The 21,448-nt window shown below is 37.6% G+C and overlaps 1 protein-coding gene across 1 annotated transcript; it reads right to left on the bottom strand.

Moving 5' to 3' along the window:
• Positions 1–1,196: 1,196 nt before the first annotated feature.
• On the bottom strand, positions 1,197–21,373 carry ebi (transducin beta like ebi). Its single transcript, XM_071586406.1, has 11 exons — positions 20,697–21,373; positions 20,469–20,614; positions 20,239–20,380; positions 19,785–19,923; positions 15,135–15,273; positions 10,886–11,047; positions 7,101–7,283; positions 6,949–7,023; positions 6,074–6,201; positions 3,482–3,749; positions 1,197–1,762 (listed from the first exon to the last, which is right to left on the bottom strand). The coding sequence occupies exons 1-11, from the start codon at positions 20,752–20,754 to the stop codon at positions 1,733–1,735; spliced, it is 1,470 nt and encodes a 489-aa protein (XP_071442507.1). The 5' UTR covers positions 20,755–21,373; the 3' UTR covers positions 1,197–1,732.
• Between the last annotated feature and the right edge of the window lie 75 nt (positions 21,374–21,448).

Below are 21,448 nucleotides of genomic sequence, written 5' to 3' on the forward strand. Positions count from 1 at the left end.
GGAAATATCGTTGTACCTTTATGTAGCCTATCTACATACAAAACCCACCATAACTGGTCATTACCAATAATGATATTATTATTGTAATGTTCCATCCTAAGGTGATTAATTACAATATGGTATTACCCAACTGTGAAATTGTTACTAACAAATACATGCAACCGGAAACAGGTGCACTTGAGCATGCTCCCTATGGGACTGTGGCCGCTGGGAGTGCCGTCTCAAACCACAGCCTCTAGTCACATTCGCTGCATGCACTTGCATAGCACACAAACAGGATACTGCAGACACTAATAGAAGGCCTTATGCCAGAGTGAGCTAGAGAAACAGGATGTCCCAGCACCATAAAAAAGACAGGGAATCCTGGCTAAGTGTGCCAGTTTGGATGCCAAGTTGGAAACACCCTACGGAGTAGAGGATGGGAATACTTTCCCGAGAAAGAGATTTTGACTCTTATACACATAGATGTACTCATGAATTTGCTGTTGGGTAACTTTTGAGGTAAAGTGACGCAGCAGGAGGTCACAAGGTGGTGCTTGCCCTCTACTGCTTTTGTTCATCTGCCCAAATGTATCACAAGAGCTGGCTCAACAAGGGGTAGCGCAGCCTGCAGCATCTATTGATTCAAGTATCATGGAGGATGGAAGCATGCCATCCATCTACAGCAGAAGGTTCCTCCTCCAAGAATGGAGGCAAGAAGGGGGGAGGAAAATTCAGAGAGGGTGGGTTCTTTTGCAATTTGAATCCATCAAAATTCAGGGGATTGGATGGAAAGGCCCATCACAGTATGCTGTGCATAATAATAACATAGACATAGCCAATGGCTGGGACAACAACAATATCCAGCCTATTCTCATGAAATTTAAAAATAACACTGGCAAGATACCTGCAAACCCTAGATGGTTATAACACAGAGACTGGGAGGGTAAACGGAGAATGTGAGGATTGGTTAGGGCACTTAAGGGAACACATTCTCGGGCGATGTTATAAACACTTACTTTTATTAATGATTTTTTTAAAACATTTACCCGGGTATCATCCAATACAGGGGAAATCAAGAATATGCCCACTTCTGCCCCCCCTAGAAATGCCTCATTTTTAAGTTGATATTTTTTATTTTAGTATAATCACAACAGAGTATATAAAAATGACATAGAGTCACAAAGGAATTGCATGATTTTATCAAAAAAAATCAATTCTTACTTCACTGCCTTTTATTTGTAGCATACTGTCAAAAATTCCTAAAAAAGATAATGATGATAAATATTTAAAATGGTGTTACAAATGGAGGTTGACAAGGATAACATCCTTCTCATACTTCATAAATGAAATGCTAAAATGAGATAACTAACCTGGTCACCAAAATCCAAGTATCCTACGAGTACAGAGGGGAGCAATATATAAATACAAATTTATAGATTTTGAGTCTAAATCACACACAATGAGTTTGATAAAATTATGTACACACACTACTGTTCCACTTCACAACAGTTTCAACACAAACAGAAAAATAATCACTCTCCTGTAACGAGGTCATTTGTCACTCACAACAATGGCTGCCAACATCGTTGTATTACCATTAAGTTGGTCAAAATTATTAACCACCACCCAAGGATGCCGGCATGTTCCGCCTGCTTCCTCCAGCTAAATATGCTTGAGCGTTCATGCTTGATTCCACGAAACTTCGGTACATAAGTGGTCCAATCTATTTCTCTTTTGGGTGGGCCTCCTCTCATAATTTGCGGAGATCTAAAACAAAAACCTGGAGAGAAACAATAAATAATTGTCAATCATTTAAGGTGGAATATGAAGAAACAAGTGAAATAACATGATACGCACCACATATATACTTGTGTATACAGTTCCACCTTGCGTACAGATTGACCCCATTTCTCCCAGAGAAGTTCCTGCATGCCCCCCCCCCCACCTCTCCCCAATGCCTCCGTAGTTTGACACCAGTTCTCCGTTCCTGGGAACCTTACATTTTTCACCCTGGTCTACATTTTCATTTTGATATCTAGAAGCTAACACTCAAGTACACGTACATTTGAGTACTCTATTCCTATAATTTTTTGCATTATTATATCCATCAATGTGGACATTTTAAATCAGAGCAGTAAGAGTACCAATCGCAGAATCTTTGATAATTATTTATCACATTTTCATCATCGTTGCCACCAGGGGGAACACCTAGAGCTGTCTTGACATATTTTAGTCATATTTCAGAGGCAAATCACCTACTATTTACATTTCCCAACGGCCCACTAAAAAACGTAGACACGGAAAACTTATTAATATACTAACAAACTGCAGAACTAATGAACTCACATGAGTACATTATAATGCCTGAAATATTTCAATTTCTCATATCCTCGTCATCACTATCTTCCCATGTCTCCTTGACCATTTCCTTAACATATACCGTACACGTTGAACAGCACTGCCATAGATACTACAAATCAGTCCATATAGCCTCTTCCTCCCACATTTTCCTAAACATTTCAGTAGTTCTGCAGGAATTTTATCCACCCCCATGGCCTTATTTAGTTTCATCTCCCTTAATGCCCTTTCTATCTCATCGTCGAGTATGCCTGGACCTAAGTTATCTACCTCTACATCATGTTCCTTTTCTATGTCTAACCCTGATGGTCTAAGTTCTTCACCATACAGTTCTCCTACATATTCCTTCCATCTCTCTTGGATCTTTCCTGTATCAACTATTATCTTACCTGCCTTATCTCTACTTTTCAAAACAGATTGTCTCTTTTTACTTCCAAATAGTTTCAACCTTCTTGCATAGCACTCCTATTTCATCTTTCCTCTGTAAAATTTTCATATCCTTGCACTGCGTCTTGCATTTTCCACCACATTTCTTTTGCTTTATTTAAGGTTAAAACTATTCAGAAGTAAAAAGAGACAATGTGTGTTGACAAGTAGAGATAACACTGGAAAAATACTAGTTGTACCAGAGAAGATCTAAGAGCGATTGGAGGAATACATAGGAGAACTGTATGGTGAAGAACATAGACCAACAAAATTAGACATAGAAAAGGAACATGACGTAGAAGTAGATAGCTTAGGTCCTGGCATACTCAACGATGAGATAGAAAGGGTATTCAGGGAGATGAAATCAAATAAAGCCGTGGGGGTAGACAACATTCCTGCGGAACTACTTTAAAGTTTTAGCAAAATTTTGGAGGAAGAGTCTTCATACACTAATTTGTAGCATTTGTTAGAGAGGAATGTGGCTGGAAGACTGCGAGATCATTGTTTGTTCCTATTCCAAAAATGGTAAAGGCTACACCATGTGAGGATAATTGAGTAGATCACATGCGCAAAAATATTTCCTTGACCTGGACATGAACACCGGATCTTTTGACTTGCCGGACCGATGCTCTAATCACTTGAGCTCTCAAGGCAATGTAATTTAAACTGAAATTCCCCCGCTGATTTAGTTATTGAAATACTAAACAATACTTACACTGCCATCAGAAGCACTGGCGCCAACCTTGTCCCCACGAGAATTCCAGCACACCTCAAAGATCCCTCCAGTCCCCTTGTACGAATGCACGAGTTGGCCGCTTTGTGTCGACCAAATGTGCACACACTTGTCAAAACTTCCAGAAGCAAGAAAATTTCCATCAGGAGAAAAGGCAACACTGTAGACAGGCTCAGTGTGCTTTGTGAGCGTATGGATGCAAGCACCTCTCTCGACGTCCCACAGGCGAACCGTTGAATCAAATGATGCACTGCACATGCAAGACACAAATGAGACTTCAAATGACGAGGAATTGAAATGATGAGGCAATTGGAATGGATATCCATTCATCATTTCTTTGATTACATATAAGCATTTACAAAAACACATTTTCAAACACCAATACATTCTGCTGTCCCAGATCCAGTAAAATGAAATTAACTTCTCAACCATGCCATTATCTTGAATTTGAGCTAATGACCACTCGATAAAAACATTTATTTCTACGATGGGGAGATATTCGATTATTCCTTGAACAAGCTCAAATACCCAGAGTGAATCCAACTGCATCATCTTTTTAGAAGACAATTGAAAGGGAACAATAATTGTTGTCCCATCCTTAATTATGTAATATATGTATTGTGATTATTTTTACAAGTACCATATTTTGTTACAATGCTGAAATAATTTTAATGCACAATATGACTTCACTTCCCAGTAGCTTAGCTTTCGGATTTGTTCCCTTACAAATTCAAAACTTATTTTTATGGGCCTTCCCAGGACCGGAACAAATTAGCACATGCAAATGAAAAGAGATTTCCAGAATTTTGACACCATGAATTAAATTTCTACTTTATAAAACAGAGCACAGGGGATATCACTTTCACAGTCACCTAGGTCACACCGTACTTTGGGTACCTTAACTTCTACAGTGAAATCACAGCTTAAATCTTCAAGAGTCTAGGGGAAAAAAAGCTCATCAGGGTTCCACCACATCCGACGTGATACAGTAACATAAACTTGCCATGTTTTGAAAGAAAACCTACTCTTAGGAGGGCAATACTAAGATTTGCGTCAATTGTCACCAATCAGAATTTGTTGTTATGAGATATATTTAATTTTCATATTCCTAAAGTAGGTCACTTATCGCTACTTTGGATAAGTTGACCTGCGACCTCTTGAACAGGGAAAAAACCACAGGACATGTTGGGCCTTTTGATATTCAATACATTTTGAAACATTTCATAGATCTTTAAAAAAAGCCAAATAATGGCTAGTTTTCAAAATAATGGATTTCAAACACTATTTTTCATTATCTTATATCTCAGAGCAGAATCAGAGTACGTAATAAAATGTTTGAGAACTCACTTCCAATTTAAGCTTAATTTAAAATTAAGCTTTTGCTTCCAAGTTTAATCATTTAAAATTTTATAATTTAAATGGTAAAAAAATAATTTAACTCAAAAGAAAAGTCTTAGTTCACTGACATTGGGAGTAGGAATCATGTTTTGACAGACAGTTAAGGCCAATATTTTATGGAATTCCATAGTAGAGCACAAGGAAGAATAAAAAAAAATTTGCAGGCCAGATAATGATACAGTGTAATGAACCTAGTGGACAGTAATTAATTATATCCTGTGGAAATGTAAAGGAATCATTTGTATTGCAAGACTCAACAACATGACAACAAAACAGTTTAAAAAATTAGATGTTGCTATACATATTTACCATTTTGTTATTGACCTAAAACCCTCCCTTCCCAAATTATAGTTGCTACTTACTCAAGGATTTTAACATTTACTTTTCACAATAAATTTTTTTACTATTCTTAACTTTTATTTAACCTTCACAAAAAAAGCAACCATATGCTTTCCCGATGGTACTCATTTGTCAAAAGCTGGTTAAGTCCATGCACTATTGGTAAAAGTGTCTATTGTATTTAATGTTTTAATTAAAACATTTTTGTGCGATCCATACTTCTCCATTATCATTTTTCTTGCAATTTTTTAGCCCTGAGAATTCCATATTCTCCTTTAAGGCAAGAGCAAATACACCACTTTACTGGATATCACAAATAAGTCATTGGCTTTCTACAGTGCATTACTTTAATCGGTACATCACATATGAGAAATATGAATCCACATTAGTGATCCTTTTGTCTGTATTTGTCCTTTGCCAGCCATTTGTTCCTTCCTGGCTACGTGATTGCCTAAGCATTCTGAGGACAATACATTCTGGTATTCACTTGATATCAGACTTATCTGTGTTCTTGTAAAACTGTAATTCCACCCTTATCAAAATGGAAAAAATACTTTCAAGAGCTGAAAATAACTTGAATTGGAACACATGGAATGAGAAAGGAGAGTTTCCGCATACATATACCTGTTTATATCATGACCATTAATTTGCGTATTTAACTGTGCTTCATCATGCATCCATCAGCATGGACAGTATACTGTATATTCCCAAAATGTCAGATTTTAAACTCCCATTAGGTTCACAAAAAGTTAAAGGTTTCTCATCACAACTATTTAATTCTCTTTGAATTCAGTCATGAAAATAGAGTAGAAGGAAAATGTTATACAAATGTCTTACCTGGCCAAAATTAAACTCATATTTGGATTTGGTGTTCCTGGACCAGTAGGACTCCACTTAATGGTGTAAATTTCTTTGCTGTGCGCTTGAAGATCATGGACACAGGTATCTTGTTTCATTGACCATATCTACAAATAAAATCATTGAACAAATATTAATAATGCCGTACTTCCTGGAATGATAAGATAATTTAACAACTTTGATGTTCAACAACAAAAGAAATTGGCAATTGGGAGGAAAAAAGCTACCATTCAGATGATGTACATACACCTATCCTTAGAGATATAAATATTTCTTTCTGCAATTTTTGATATCAGAGTACCATATTATTTTGTCTTTAATATTCAATGCAAAGGCTTTGAGCTTTCAACCAAGCGTCGGCAAACAATAAATGCTATGATTTCATGAAATGAGAATCGGAAAAGTCAACAGAGAAACCTGCCATTACAAATGAACAAAAGCATATACTTTCATGAAATAAATTTTTGCATGACATGTTGTTGATGGAAGGTCCAGGTTTAAACAATACATACACATCTACTTAAGACTAGTACCTACTATCAGCCACATTAAGTGCAAAAGAGGTAATTTGAAAAAGGTATTATGCCCACGAAATTGAGCGTAAAACATATTTATTCATTAATATGCTGTTGCCACATTATATTTAATGAAATATGTCCGGAAAATTAAAAAGAAAATACCTTGAAGCCAAAAGGCTACATACAGTTAGCTTCTTAATTGATTATTCTAGCACATATTATACATTCACTTTCCACATGGCATTACATCTATTTACCATTCTTTAAAAGTTAAACCAGTCAAATAATCAGCTCAAAAAAAAAAACCAGAAATTTCACAAGTCTTTAAAAACTCACTTTTAATGTCATGTCATCAGAACAGGAGGCCAAAAGATTGCCTTGTGGATCCCATTTGATTGCATTCACTTCATTCTACAAGAAAAAAGTCAGATGAGAAAAATGTAAATACACATATATACAATTACATTAACACAATTTCATATACTTACGGTGTGACCTTGGAAAGATTTGATTGGTTTGTCCACACTTAATTTGCATACATGGATGCACTGATCTGTGGAGCAAGATGCAAAACTAGTATTTGTTTGCCAGTCAACATCAAGGGCTGGTGCTGAATGGAAGGAGAATTGCTGGGTGCACTGGCCAGACGCAGCATCCCAAATTATTGTGGTCTAAGGAAAAGATAAGGCATTATTAAAAAATGAAATTTTATTATATCTTTAAAGTGAATTTGAGATGGAAAAAATGATACAGCATACAGGTATAAGTTCACAATGAATTGAAAGCCATTGGCAATGTAATAAATGCAAAATTAGATGATAAGTTAATCACTAATATCTACAAGCTCAAGGTGACTTTGTTGATAACATGAATCTTAACTACAGTCCCAGCATAATAAATACCACCTCATGGGATTATATTTGTTTTTCACAAATTTGAGCGATTGCAAACTTGGAAGAATAATCATGATCCTTTGGTTGGTTGGTTTGCTTGCAAACAATCCATAGAGCTCGGCTCACAAGGAGGAGAGAGCTTGCCAAAGCTCAAAATATGACAAAAGCAACAGTTGAATATGAGGGGATAAGCATCGAGGGTATTTCAGTGGCAGATCATCTTGTCCATTCATCCACGTTGTTCCACACGCGACGCTGGAGCATGCGCTTCTACTTCTACTCTTCCACCTCCCTCAACCTCTTTCCCTCTCATCTGCATTTCTCAGGAAACATTTTGAGAGAATAACTCTTCCTGGGAGTAAAGGGCATGACCCATTTGCGACTTTATGGGAACACAATAGGTACCCACTCCTAATTTTAACCTTCATTAACCCAACCATACATTTATGATAAAACAGAATTTTGAGTTGGAAAAGCAAGTGATCCTTTAAAGCCGGCATCGTTTTGGTCAGTCCATGACTGTGTCTGAGAGGTCTAAAGCCACACGGCCACATACGATTAAAATCTCTCCTACGCAGGGAGTCTTTGTCCAAGTGTAATGGGCGCTATCAAATTACTAGTCGCATAGCATTAGTAAATACTATTGGTAGATAAGTAGCCCAATTGACGTTAGTACATTTCAGCTTTTACAATGATTTGATTTGACAAGTAAAGGGTCAAATCCATTCTCCGATTCCAGGCCAAGAATTGAGAATTGGAATTCCCAATCCAAAAATTGAAGATCAGTTCCAGGGGTGCACTCCAATGCTCGCCCACCCTCTTGGGGTGCACCACCCGCCCCTGAACGGACTTCCCTTTCCCGACGCCCATGTGCACTTCAGATCCCTCAAGGCAAAACTCCAAAATGAGCAATCCTACTAACAAATATTATCAAACAAGTTGGAATAGAACCACAGCCTGAGGCACCGGGGGACGTGCCAATTCTCACTTCAAGCTGTGCAAAGTGCCAGTGCCATTCCATTTCTGCATTTTTCCTTCTTGGGGCTTGGCGCACAGTTCATTTGCTTTTGCCATTGGGCTGGAGGACTTGGGTGCAATGGATGCACCCACCCACAAATTTGTCGCAGGCTATACTTGGAGAGCTCCGATGATAGGATTGGAATGGCAACCAAGCACGTCAACATGCATGACGCAAACATTTGAATGCAGGAGTGGCGATTCAGACTCTTGACAACAATTGCCAATACTTTAGTGCCACGTAATGGAAAAATCAAGAAAATATATGAATCGTCAGAGTCTCAGAGACATGTTATGGCAGTGCTATGCTTCCCCAAACTGGCGGATACTGCCCGAAGCATTTGGCCAGTGGTGGGCACAAAATGCAGTCAACTGAACTTCATGCGGACATTGTGTGCACCCACTGCCTGATAGTGTGGAGGCCACGGCCATGGCCTGCTCATGTCTGGAGCAACCTGCCCTCTGCCTTGGGCCACCTCTCAGTTTCCCACACTTTTCTCCACTATTCAGATATGAACTGACCACAAAAATCAATGCGAAAGTTAATAAATGTGAAAAACATTAATATAAGTCATTTTTTTTATTAAGTGAAGTAATAGTAATTAATCATGGAAACACTAACATTGTAAATTATTATCTGATGTAAAAAGTACTCATATTCATACCATTATTAATAATGCTATTACTTGGGAGAAGCAATTATTTAACTATACAGATGCCTCCAAGAATACATAATGTACAGATTATGTAGGCATAAAAAGCTAATGAGACCTAAACAGCTGGAGGGAGAAATGTGCAGTTTATGGTTATCAATTGGGATACTGGCTGTATTGAGAAAACCAATAAAATTGTGATTCACCCATAAGAGTCCCGGTTTTACTGCTGAAATTAGAACTTTCAATATCTTCCTTTACGTATCTTGGTTCTCGTCTTCCCATCGCATTCAAATGGCCTTTACTGGCAAGGTCATACTTCATTGCTGTAACTCAATTTTCCAATTCACTCCATGTGACCAGCCTTTTTCATTTTCTACCTGATAATTTCATGTAAATAACTAGAAGTTCACCTAACATACAAGTAAGTGACTACATAATATCAAACAGCCCCCACGTTACTGGCAAAGTAAGCCGATGCATCATCGAGAGAGAGGGCCTGGACACCCGCCACAATGAATGCTCAAAACCCTTGAAGCAGCATTTGTCCCTTGGGAGCTTTAAGGAACTGGGATAGTGAAACACGCATCACTTAAGGAGGGAGCCAAAGATTGAAATGGAGGTGAAGAGACAGAGGGAAGGCAATTGTTTGGCCAGAATGTGTTCAATATGGTGGGGTTTGTCTTCCATCATTTATGCCAAGTACATAAGACTTCCAACATGAAACATCTTAGGCAACAAGAGATTCATACCTACATGACGGCAGCAGAAATTGCAGTCTGACACCTAGTAAAGATGATAGCAGAGTTGCTAAGAACACTGATCTCTACCCAAACCAATGATTGTGGTGAGAACCAATAAATATGCAGAGGGGGAAGCTGATAAACTCTGCGCAGATGACTCGTTTCATGTTTTTATTGTTTTCTCAAGCAAGATTAGTTTGTGCACGTTTAATTTAGATTGTAATTCAAGGTGGCAACTTTTAATTTTGTCAGTGAGGAATGAGGAAATACATGGCAGAGAAGAAAATGATGGGATGATACAGAGAAATCGAGGCAAAGAAGAACTAGATGAATTGGATAGGCACTGATGTGCAACAGATTAGTTAGAAACATTATAAAAGGGTAAAATAAAGGCAGACCAAGAGATAAGTGCACGGAACAAATTAAAAACAGATAAGCTATCAGGGGTGAGGGAAATAAAACAGAATTGAGAAGAATGGAGGGCTACAATGAATCAATCTAGGAGTGAAATACTGATGATGATAAGTTTGTTTCCACAAAATTAATTTTTACTCTTCAAGATTGGAAAAATAATAATGCGCAGACATTAACCGGATTACAGAGAGATCTCATTGCATGATATACAGACCACCTCAAACCAATATGACACATTAAAACAAAATCACTTTTTAAATATTTAGCTCAATGACCATCTTATTACAAATTCTCCAGATGGAGTAGGTTTGATTTGATATCGACACCCTAAGCAAGACAGTACCTTAGCAGCATTGAGAAATGATACAGTGAAAAAGAATCAAAAGATCTAAGAAGTTAAGCGAGAGTGTTGACTAAAAATTACTCCTGAATTCATCGACCATATTATAAATGAACATAAAATAATGAATTAAATGAAATAATGAATGAACACATCTACATCTAAAAATATGAATGGTTAAAAAGAGTCCACCAAATACAATTTAAAGTTCACCTTGTCTACACCAGCACTTAGTATGTAATTTCCTCGCTTATTCCACTTAAGAGCAAATATTGGACCTTTGTGCTGTCCAAGAGTACTGGACAAATGGCCATCTGTAGTCCATATTCTTGCATAGCCATCATATGACCCAGTGGCCAGCAATGTTCCATCGCACTACAAAAAATAGATACACATTTGTCCTTGATTAACAAAGGGAAAAGCATTTAGTATTACACATATCATGAAACAATAATTCCATAAATAGTCTAATCAAACATGTTTTAAACTACAAAACAATAGTCTACAACCTGATACATCATCATGACTGAATTCAAAAGACATGACACTGACAACTCATTGGCTTTTAAATTTTGAATAAATTAATACATTACACCTGTGGGATTAGCTTAATCTTCTGAAATGCACAACTGAGATTTCACAAGGCCATCTATGGATATATTTTTAAATTATCTCAAATTATGAATTCATTGAGTATTTCACTTTGCTACAAAAAGAGCAAGAAAAACAATCGAAAAGTAGCACTAAGCACTGGCAACACAATGCACAGAAAATAAGTAGGATTACAAAACAGCCAAACATATTACAGTGCAATCCGTGGGTTATAAAAAGTACTTCACCAGAGACCCTTCCCACACACTATCATATAAATTAGGCATCCAATAGATTACACAGAATTTGGAGATGGAACCAAATGCCAAATTAAAGAAACGAGAAATCTTATTTTAAGGCCATTCCCAGCACCCAACAGCTGTGACAAATCTGAGGCTTTTTCATTATCTCCTTTTTCATTTCAAAGCAATGAGGGTTCCTGGCCAAACCTATTACAAGTGGTCACATTTTTGGTTCCAGGTGAACTACGAAGTGAAGAATAGCTTGCACTTCTTGGAAATATCCCATCTTTTACTTTGTTGTCTTTTGAAATTACTAGTTTAAGCTCCAGGTTAATTTTTTTTTCTTTTCAACAACATTGCAGGGGAGTAGGCGTAAAAAAAGAGGATAAAGCACACCAAACTCAACCATTAAATTCATTCCAAAGAAACTGCGGGAGATGCCGCAACAGTAACATTTTAACAGAGTCACTAGTGGTGTTGTCATTTCAAATGATTTCATATGAGGCAACTGGTATCTTGGCTTCAGAGAGAGTGATGCGTCTATAAAAGGGTGATTTTCGAAGCAGGGCTTGCGAAGGAGACAGAAGAGGGAGGAAATGAGATTTTGAAGGGATCAAGAGTCATGTTTCCAGAGGAGGAAAATATCTCCCACAAACCTAAGCCATAAGAAGGGTTTCAGGGTGTGTGATTTAAGGAACTTTTCTTTGGAGGAGGCCGAGGAAAAGGTGGGCATGCGTATGAGGGCAACCATAGTGGAACCTTTGTGGTGGAAGCAGTGGTTATGATGAAAAGAAAAGGGAGTTATGCGTAAGGCAGGAGATGGTGGCTATGAGAATATTGGAATCTTGAGGGAGGGAGATTCGACTGTGCTGCCCACGGAAGTGATTCATTTCTTAACTAAAAGGAATTTAAGAAGTAGACAAGTGGTTCAAAGTAAAAATCTCCAAAGCCGGAAATTAATTCATTTGAGGAGTTGCACGGTGAAATTATGGAATGACAGGATGAATTATTAGGAATTAATTAATTATTTGTGAATTTTTGGGAGAATGCAGGGTTGTGGTGTATGAGGATGAGGGATGGAGAGGGGAGAAATATGCAAGTTGGATGGTCCTTCAGGCGGGTGTTTCTTTTTCAGGAAGGTGGTGTGCCTTTGTGGAAGGTTATGTTCCGACCAGCAGGGGTACATTTAGAGGAGGGTATCATAGAGCTTCTTGTAGCTTCATTAATATAGTCTGTTGTGTTCATTATGACCATAATTGAATCTCTCTGTGCTAAAGTTATAACAATACCCAGGTTATTAATCAGTCTTTTTAGGGCTATGGGTTCTATGGTGAGTAGTTTTGCAAATCCTCTCCCATATGACCACATGGGACTAATGAATGGTGTATAAATGGACTGCGTCTTGATTAATTTGTACCTCATGATGACACTTGAGCGTTGAAACTGGTTGTACGTGAATAAAAGACAGTGGAAAGATGCATTGTATTCTTCATTTACTATTTTACTGGCTGACATTGGCACGGCTTTGAATCACGTATGTCCAGGGTACAGCATCCCAACTTCCTTTTTTAAAGGGATTTTGCTTTACAAAAAAGGAAGTTATGTTGCCGCACCCTTTACTGAAATTTGAATGTTTTTTGGATTTATTTTGAGAGTGTGTTTTTTTCTCATTTCCCTTCCACTCCCTTATCCCTTAAACATCCCACCTGGTGCTTGCACCCCCTGCCACACGCCTTTTTGGTGGATCTTGGGTTATTTATACATATGCAGACTGATTGGATGGTTTGAGGCATCACTTGGTGCAAGCAATTAATACTGAAACAAAAATGCTTAGTTTTTCCAGACACGTTTTATTATGCATTATCTAAATTTCAACTTACAAAGTTATCATCAAGTAAAGTACAGAAGATGCATTGCTTTATATACCATGGAGAGTGGAGGAGGGAGGGATGTCGTGGTAAGGGGGAGGAGGGAAGAAAAGAGAAGCTGCTGTGTTCACATGGTGGAGGGAGTGGGGAGAAAGACGGTTGGGCACGGCATTGGGGAGGTGATGGTTGGTGAAATGGAGGGCGGTCTAGGAAAGGGGAGAGCATCATGTCATTTACTGACATACACCAACGTTGAATGTTCCTGGAAATTTCCAAAGGTTCAAAGACATCTAACCTCCATCCCTACCTCTCCAAATGTACCATCTCCAGAACCAAGTCACATGTGTGGTTGTTGTCCAGTAGGTGTTTGGCAAAATGGGAAGAAGGATTTCCGTTTTTGAAACAGGCATAATGTTCTTTCACTTGTTCTTGGAATTTCCCCCGTTTGCCCAATGTGAATTGCGGAACACTCACAGTGCAGTTTACAAACTCCACTCTTTTTTTCATCATGGAAATTTCCATGAACATTCAACGTCAGAGTACAGTGGCAGGTGGCTTGAATGTGTCTTCTGTACTTCATCTTATGATGACTTAGTAAGTCATAACCTATATCGTTCGTGCATAATTAAATGTACATGGAAGAATAAAATATTTTCTTCTTCAGCACATGTAGATTGTTTTTGAGTTTTAAGGATTGAAAAAATGGGGGACTAGGGAATTTGGAGAGGAGGAAGTATCAGAAAATTTCAACTGGGAGGGAGAGTTTAGGGTTCATACGACGACGGGGCATTGAACTTCAGGAATGTGTAGAGGATTGGGTTACTGCCGGGGGGAAAGGGTGGGTTTCAGAATACTTTCCATCCAATGTTCTGGTGGAGGTGCAGGACGTCCATGAGGATAGTGATGTGGTTTACTTTGTGGGTAGGTGAGAAGCATCTTCATTCAGAATGAAAATTTCACTTGGGGTGAGTATGTTGCTGGAGAGGAGTTTCATTTCATTCAATTTCATTCTTGGATGAGTCACCAGGGGGGTGCTGGGAAGGGAAAGGTCTTTTGTCTGCGATGGGGCGATTTGGGAAAATCCCTGTCCATGGTGGGAGTGGTAGGGCAAGCTGGGAAAAAATGTGAGTCAGGTTTGAAATGACATGCAGGCAGGCAGTGGATGAGGGAACTGGTCTACGAATTGCAATGGTGGGGGGAGGTCATGGCCAAAATGGGACAAACTTAAGGAGGAAAGCTTTCCGGGAGATTTTTCTCACTGGATTTCATAGAGGACTTGATATATGTATCTATTTAACTTATTTTATTTATTTGGAATTAATCCAAAACCACTTTTGGCCTTCAAATTGAACATTTAGTAATGATATATATATAACAAGAGATACAATTACTAAAACCCAAGATCTAGGTGGACAAAAACCCACATGGGTGGGAAATGAACCAGCAACCCCTGGGTTGGCAAGTGATGATGTCAACCCACCTCCAACAGGACCAACAAAATGTTAGAAGGGACATGCGGGGCAGAAAGAGTAATAATTACAATAAGGGAACGTAGAAATGCATTTTAAGTATTGACAAAGTAATTATATTGGTTTCAGATGGGGGACCAATATGAAATGAATATTGAAATGTTAATTAAGAGGAGGAGTGTAGGGAGGGGAGTGGGAAACCAGGGACTGTCCGAACAAATGGGTCAATTGGGACAAAAAGAGTTAATTGACAATTGTTTGATAAAATTGGACACTACTAATCACTACTCACGTTCCAATCCAATGAAGTAACATCCTTATTACTAGGCACTTCCGTTCCGCCCTTTTGGATACAATGGCGAAGCACCAGCTGATTAGGCGAGGCTGAATTATCACTCATGTCCCAAATTCTGGCTGTGCTATCGCCAGAGCTGAAAAAGCAACATACCAGTTAAAATTATAATTCTAGGATATGCAGGATAATTACAATAACCAGTCAAAATACAAAGGAATTAAGTGCTGAGATGTGGTAATCTTAATATACAATGCTCAAAAACTTAAACCATTTAAATAAATTCATCTAGGATAGGGATTTCGACAAAATAAAGCCTACATTACTGATTGTCATCTAGCGATGTGTGGAACAGGAGTTTTTATACTAAAAACCATGAGCTGAATGTTTAACAATGCCTAACTAACCACTACTTAAAAAACTGAATCAGATAGGTCTTACCAGTTAATCACAATCCTGTATAGCTACTATGTAATTAAATTAATTAATTGTAACAAAATAAGGAATTTAGGAATCAGCAAGTGGAACTTGGAGTACATAGCTGATACCAAAAAATGCACTACTATATACACTCCCTCCCTTCCCTTTGTGAAATGACAACCATGGAAGCCTTGCCTCTCGCGCTGCTAGGCACGACACACTGTTGATTTGGCTGAGCTCGTAGTTGCCAGGACTCAAAATCTCTTCAGTGACCATCATATTTATCTTGGGAATGATAATTGAGGTGTTTACCCGTTGCCTTCCTCAATAGTGTTTTTAACGTGACACCATCACTTACTGGCCGCCCCACTGGGGTCAGATGCCTTTGCAGCTGCCTCACTGAGGGACAGACGCTGCATGGACTACCTTTCGTCTGGCTCCTAACCTTCGACCTATCTGGCATGGGTGACCCTACCAGGAGCAATTATCATTAGCACAGTTCTAGGGGTCATCGGACCCTTTCACTACATCAGTCGTAGTCCATTCTGCACAAGATGACTTGTAAAAAAGAAAATGAAAACAACCAAAAATTGCTGTGACTTAATTTTCATTAGGTTAATTGCAAAAGTCATTGAAATAACTGGAAACACTTGGAATGGATTATACAATAATCTGCCAACTCTTGTCAGCCATCATACTGCTACTGAAGAACAGAAGAAAACTATTAATGAAAACAAAGATGGCTGTATTTAAGAATAACTTCTCACCAGTACTCTTTGACACATATTTGGAAGAGGCAACGAAATATGAGAAAGCATAAGGAATGGGCATAAAATAAAAGGGAATTTGGGGAAAATATAGACATGCTCCATATTGACAGTGACATTGTCATAAAAATAGAGAAGCCAGAAGACCTGTAAATATGATTGAACAATATGGGCTATGATATTAAGAAACAAAAGGAAAACTAAAATTTTAGCATGTAGAATAGAGAAGATGTGGGTGGATATTGGATTAAAAAGAGATAAATCAGAACACATCTAGGAACTTTCACCCAATCAGGGGGCAGTGTGGGATGGACGAACCTTGATGGATGCATCAAGCAGAGATTAATTCTAAAGCAAGGAGGCATTTCCAATGAAGACACAACTACTTTGATGAAAAAAGCTATGCTCACAAATGAGGATGTGAAACGTGAAAGCACTTGAGATGGGTATGAGACTCTATGGATGAGAGGAATTAACCACTGGAGAAGCAAAACAGAAGGATAACATTTTTCAAAACCTGGTGTGGAGAGTGGATGGAGACAAACCTGATGCTGAATATCAAAAGGACAGAGATATTAAAAAATGAAGAGCAATAGACTATACAGAGGGGGATGCATTGGATATAAGACTATCTTTCATGCCAAACAAGGGGGAGCTGGCACCGGATAGGGAAAAGTGTAGACAAAAATCTTTGTAATAAAATAATACTGATGGTAATGATGGAAAATAACAAAACAGACGTGATTTTAATTTTAAATGACAACTTCACCAATTTTAAAATTAAAATAGATCTGATTTTAAATGACTGCATCAACTGAGAAATATATGAAATAGTAGCCACTCATTTCAGTTCCATTTTAGGCAGCAGAACTTTGCCTGAGTCATTTCATTTTTCCTTTCGTCTGTGATTCAGTGCACCTATTTAAGCGCCCATTTTTAGTACGGGCAAAATCAATGATTTGGATGTGGAACATATGACTTCTTTTGCTGTGTGAAATTGTGGATTGTCATCAACTGATTCTCAGACATTTAAGTAATTAATCAAATCATGCTCAGTGTTTAGTATTCCAATTCCCTTTAATCTAATTAAATTATCAATTAATGTATTAAGCTTTATATTCCTGCAGAAGTGTCTTGATGTTTTTAGGTTCATAGAATTAATGATGATATTAACTAGTTTTAATTTCTTAATTATAACAATAATTAATATTAAAATAATTAACTCCTAAATTGAATGGTGGAATAAATTCCTCAAACTCAAATGACAGCAGTTGTTAATGAAACAATGGGCAACTTTCCATAGTTGCAAAGTGAACAACCATTCGCGTGAGATATGAAACTGTAAGCCTTAACGTGTGCTTGAATAACACAAAAAATTACCCGTGGCCAGTTTATGCCTAATCAAGATATGAACTTCAGTAACTGAGCAAAGACCTTTTTGAAAAACAATACATTCAACCCTCACATAGTTTGATGGTTACGTCCTTTGAAATTGCACTATTTGAAAAGCAAATCAAATGGAGAATACACAGTTACGTCCTTGAACTCTTGGATTAGCAATATATTTTAAGGACATGAACTGGATTACTCAATGAAAATTATTTTGCACATTACGTATATATATGTGCGCTAATTTTTTCACCCATTCACTAAATTGACATTGTGTTTGAATACCTCGGTATATATGTTGGCATTTTGCATCATAGTTGGGGGACCAGGAGCATTGGTAAGTAAAAAATTAAACCTAATAGACAAAATTGGCTTTTTAAGATATCTAACTTCTCTCATCTGAGACACAAATCAAAATTTGACCCAGTTCAGTCAGTGGTTTGATTTACAGTTGACAGAAATATATTTCCTTTTAATTAATGTCAGTTTTCAGCATGATAATCTAGTGTTTAAGTATTTAAACTCAATGATTGTCAAGCAAAGAAGCATTCCCACACATTTCTTGTAAGCGTAGATATGCATTACGTGTGCTTTGGTATTTTTAAAAAATAAAGTTTTTTTCTTTATGGCCACAGGATGGACGACTCGGGCATGAAATTTTGTCGTGCACTTAATTAACTTTTCCCATGTGCCAGATCCTCCCTTTGATAATAACAACGTGCGCCAATCCTTAATGGCCTTTAATACTAACGCTGATTGCTCGTTCTTTGAAAATGTATTGTATTGCTGTCCAAAACAAGGGTGCTAGATCACAGCTGAACATCAGTTGAGGCCTGTAAACATAACTATTTTATCAAGGCAGTTAAGATATGGGATAAAACTGTCAGTAGAAGCCCTTTCACCCACTAATTTCACAGCACTGTGCTTGAACCATATTTTAAATCTCTTAGGCCTAACATGACTTGCCAAGAAGGAAACAGTAGATGACTGCAGGTTTTATTTCATATTCAAATAAATTGAATGCCTTGGGACACATGGTGTCCGAATTCACCCCTTCTTGATCCTCTACTCATAGACGCATTAGTTTTTCTACAAGAGTCAAATGAACATTTAGCTTGGATAATCTAATAAATGTCACATCAGCCAAAATTGCACAAGCATCAGCTCTTATTGTTTTCATTTTTAACAAATGGTTTCAATTACACATTCATTAGACCCAATTTCTATATTGTAGTTCTTTGACCACATTTTATCTAAAATTTCTATTTTCGGACCCGATTAAATTACTATACGTTTGTTTCTTTCCCCAAATGACAAATTTTCCTTCCACTGACATTAATTCTACAAGATTACTGGAACTAGAAGAGACTAAACACTTGGGGTGGAAGATATTGCACTGACACTATTTGATGAAAAAAATTACCAAAGACACGCAGATGCATAATCGATGCCACTCAAAAGATCTCCTCCCAGGTTCTTCTGCAAAATGCTGAAGAAACTGGGATTATTTTCAACTGCAGAGCTTGATTATCTGTCACGGTAAGTACATTAAATTGATGGGAAATAGGCTGACATAGTCTTGACTAGGGATGAAGTCATAAACAGTCTAGTTAAAGAAAATAAACAACATCACATGCTTGCAGCACAAGGAACTGGCAACTACATCACTCAATGTAGGTGATTATGTAGGAAAGAGGTGCAAGGGTCTCTCTTTCATGCCATTTTTATTCATTCGACAGTTTTATTTCATGCACTACTTCTTTCAAAACTTTGAAAAGACACAGGTCCATTATTTGTGCAAAATATATGAATTTGCATCAGCAACAGTATTCCAAGACACATCTTAATAGGAAGAACCACCATGCCTTGCAAAATAGGGTAGGAAAAGGTACACAGTACCTTGGCATATCATGTCATACATACATGTATGAATTTTCCCTAATTATGATGCATATGCATTGAAAATTAGTGTGGGTAATCTTTTCTCAAAACAACTACACGAATTGGCATGAAATAATGCAGAATTAAGTTAATACATGTATGCATTATGTCATGATAACTACATAAAACATACCCAGATGCTAAGAGATCAGTTGTAGGATTCCAGGCACAGATAAACACTTCAGATTCATGACCTCTTAGAACAGTGGCCTTGCTCGGGGGAATTTCGATGCTTCCATCAACCTCCATGTTCTCATTGGCATTTGAAGTGACTGCAATTAATAATGAGGAATAAAAATATAAAACATGAAATATTATTAAACTAAAATGGCTTTATTACGTGCAAAAGAAACAAAAAACATTTGCCCATTTCTGAAAACTTCCGAAGGATGACACCAAACAGTAATCAAACCAAAAAGTTTTATTTATAAGTTATTCATTCAGAAATATTGGGTGACAAATGGCTTGAATAATCTTTTTAAACGTTCAGAATGGTTTTCTTTATAAAAGTCAGAAACCTTCATAGAGAAACCAAGATAACCTCTAGAATGGCTTTCACAGCGACTTGAAAATATTAATAACATTACCTTCTTCCCCATTTATATCAGGAGGTTCAGACTTCACAGACTGTTGCTTTTGCTGATTTTGCTGCTGCCTACTCGCAACAACATCAGGCATGACTGCATCAATTAGAGAGAGGCTCTCTACGATTCTTACTTCCTGGCCATCCTGAAAATATATGGTTCATAAAATCAACTAAGCCAGGGGTCGGAAAACAAGCATTTACCTTGAATATAATTTTAAATGGATAATGTACCTCTCCGATGCTTATTTCTGCCTCAGTATACTGAAGTCCTTTTTGAAGAATGCTAAGCAAGGCAGCAGGGGGGACAAGAGCACCATTTATGTTGGACTGCGATATGTGTGACTCGATTCCAAATGTATACGCAGAATGTTGAAAACCTAATTTTTAATCAAAATTATTTTGTTAAGAAATAGTCCACAGAGAGCCAACGTCAGAAGCTTGTCGAGCAGAATGACTTACCAGACTCTTGAAGATACCGATACACTAGGAAATTAACTTCGTCGCTAGAAAAACTCATGTCTGCGAATCAATTAAGTGGCATAACAGTAAATTTCTGGCTGTAGACATACAGTTAATACAAAATTCGACTTCAGAGGTGCTCTATTACTGCTTTTCAGGTTTGTTTGTACACATTACAAATACCGCTTCACGCAAGTCAAATGAATTGTTGTTACAACTCGAGGGGCAACAATTACACGGCGAGAAAATTACTTTCACTTATACACTGCTTTCTTACTTTGAAATCGGCAATAATTGATTCTCACAAAAATGTAAAGTAAAAGACCCTGAACGCGAACCCTGACCCGTGGCATGTAACTAAGTCACAGAGCCCCCATCATAAATCCGCAGAAACGTGATACAACAACTAAAAATAGTTCTATAGGCAAATGTTATTATCTAAGCACAGAGCTGGGTATCATCAAAGTGAATAAATTTTTATGAACGGCAAATCTATACCGCTACTAATGAACACGGACTTCTTACTTTACTAATTTCGCAAATGATTAACAGAACAACAACATCGCGTAGTAATACATTTACTCACAAAAAGTACAAGCAAAGTTCGCAGTCACATGTGCGCAGGAAATCTAGTCGTATCTTCGTTTTGGTTGTTAAATATATTATTATTATTAACTTGTATGAATGAAAAGACTTTTAAAATTGTAATAGTAATCACAGGTTTTCTGCGACACTTAACCAGATGACGTATT

This window comes from Hetaerina americana, unplaced genomic scaffold (assembly GCF_022747635.1).
Source record: "Hetaerina americana unplaced genomic scaffold, ioHetAmer1.1.p SCAF_22, whole genome shotgun sequence".
Taxonomy (NCBI): Eukaryota; Metazoa; Arthropoda; class Insecta; order Odonata; family Calopterygidae; genus Hetaerina; species Hetaerina americana.

Bases quoted from the DNA above. Each gene is read 5' to 3' on its own strand.
- ebi (XM_071586406.1), bottom strand. From the start codon at position 20,754: ATGAGTTTTTCTAGCGACGAAGTTAATTTCCTAGTGTATCGGTATCTT. The intron at 20,615-20,696 runs GTAAGTCATTCT...ATTAAAAATTAG, and splicing joins TCGGTATCTTCAAGAGTCTG to GTTTTCAACATTCTGCGTAT. The intron at 7,024-7,100 runs GTAAGTATATGA...TTTTTCTTGTAG, and splicing joins AATCTTTCCAAGGTCACACC to AATGAAGTGAATGCAATCAA.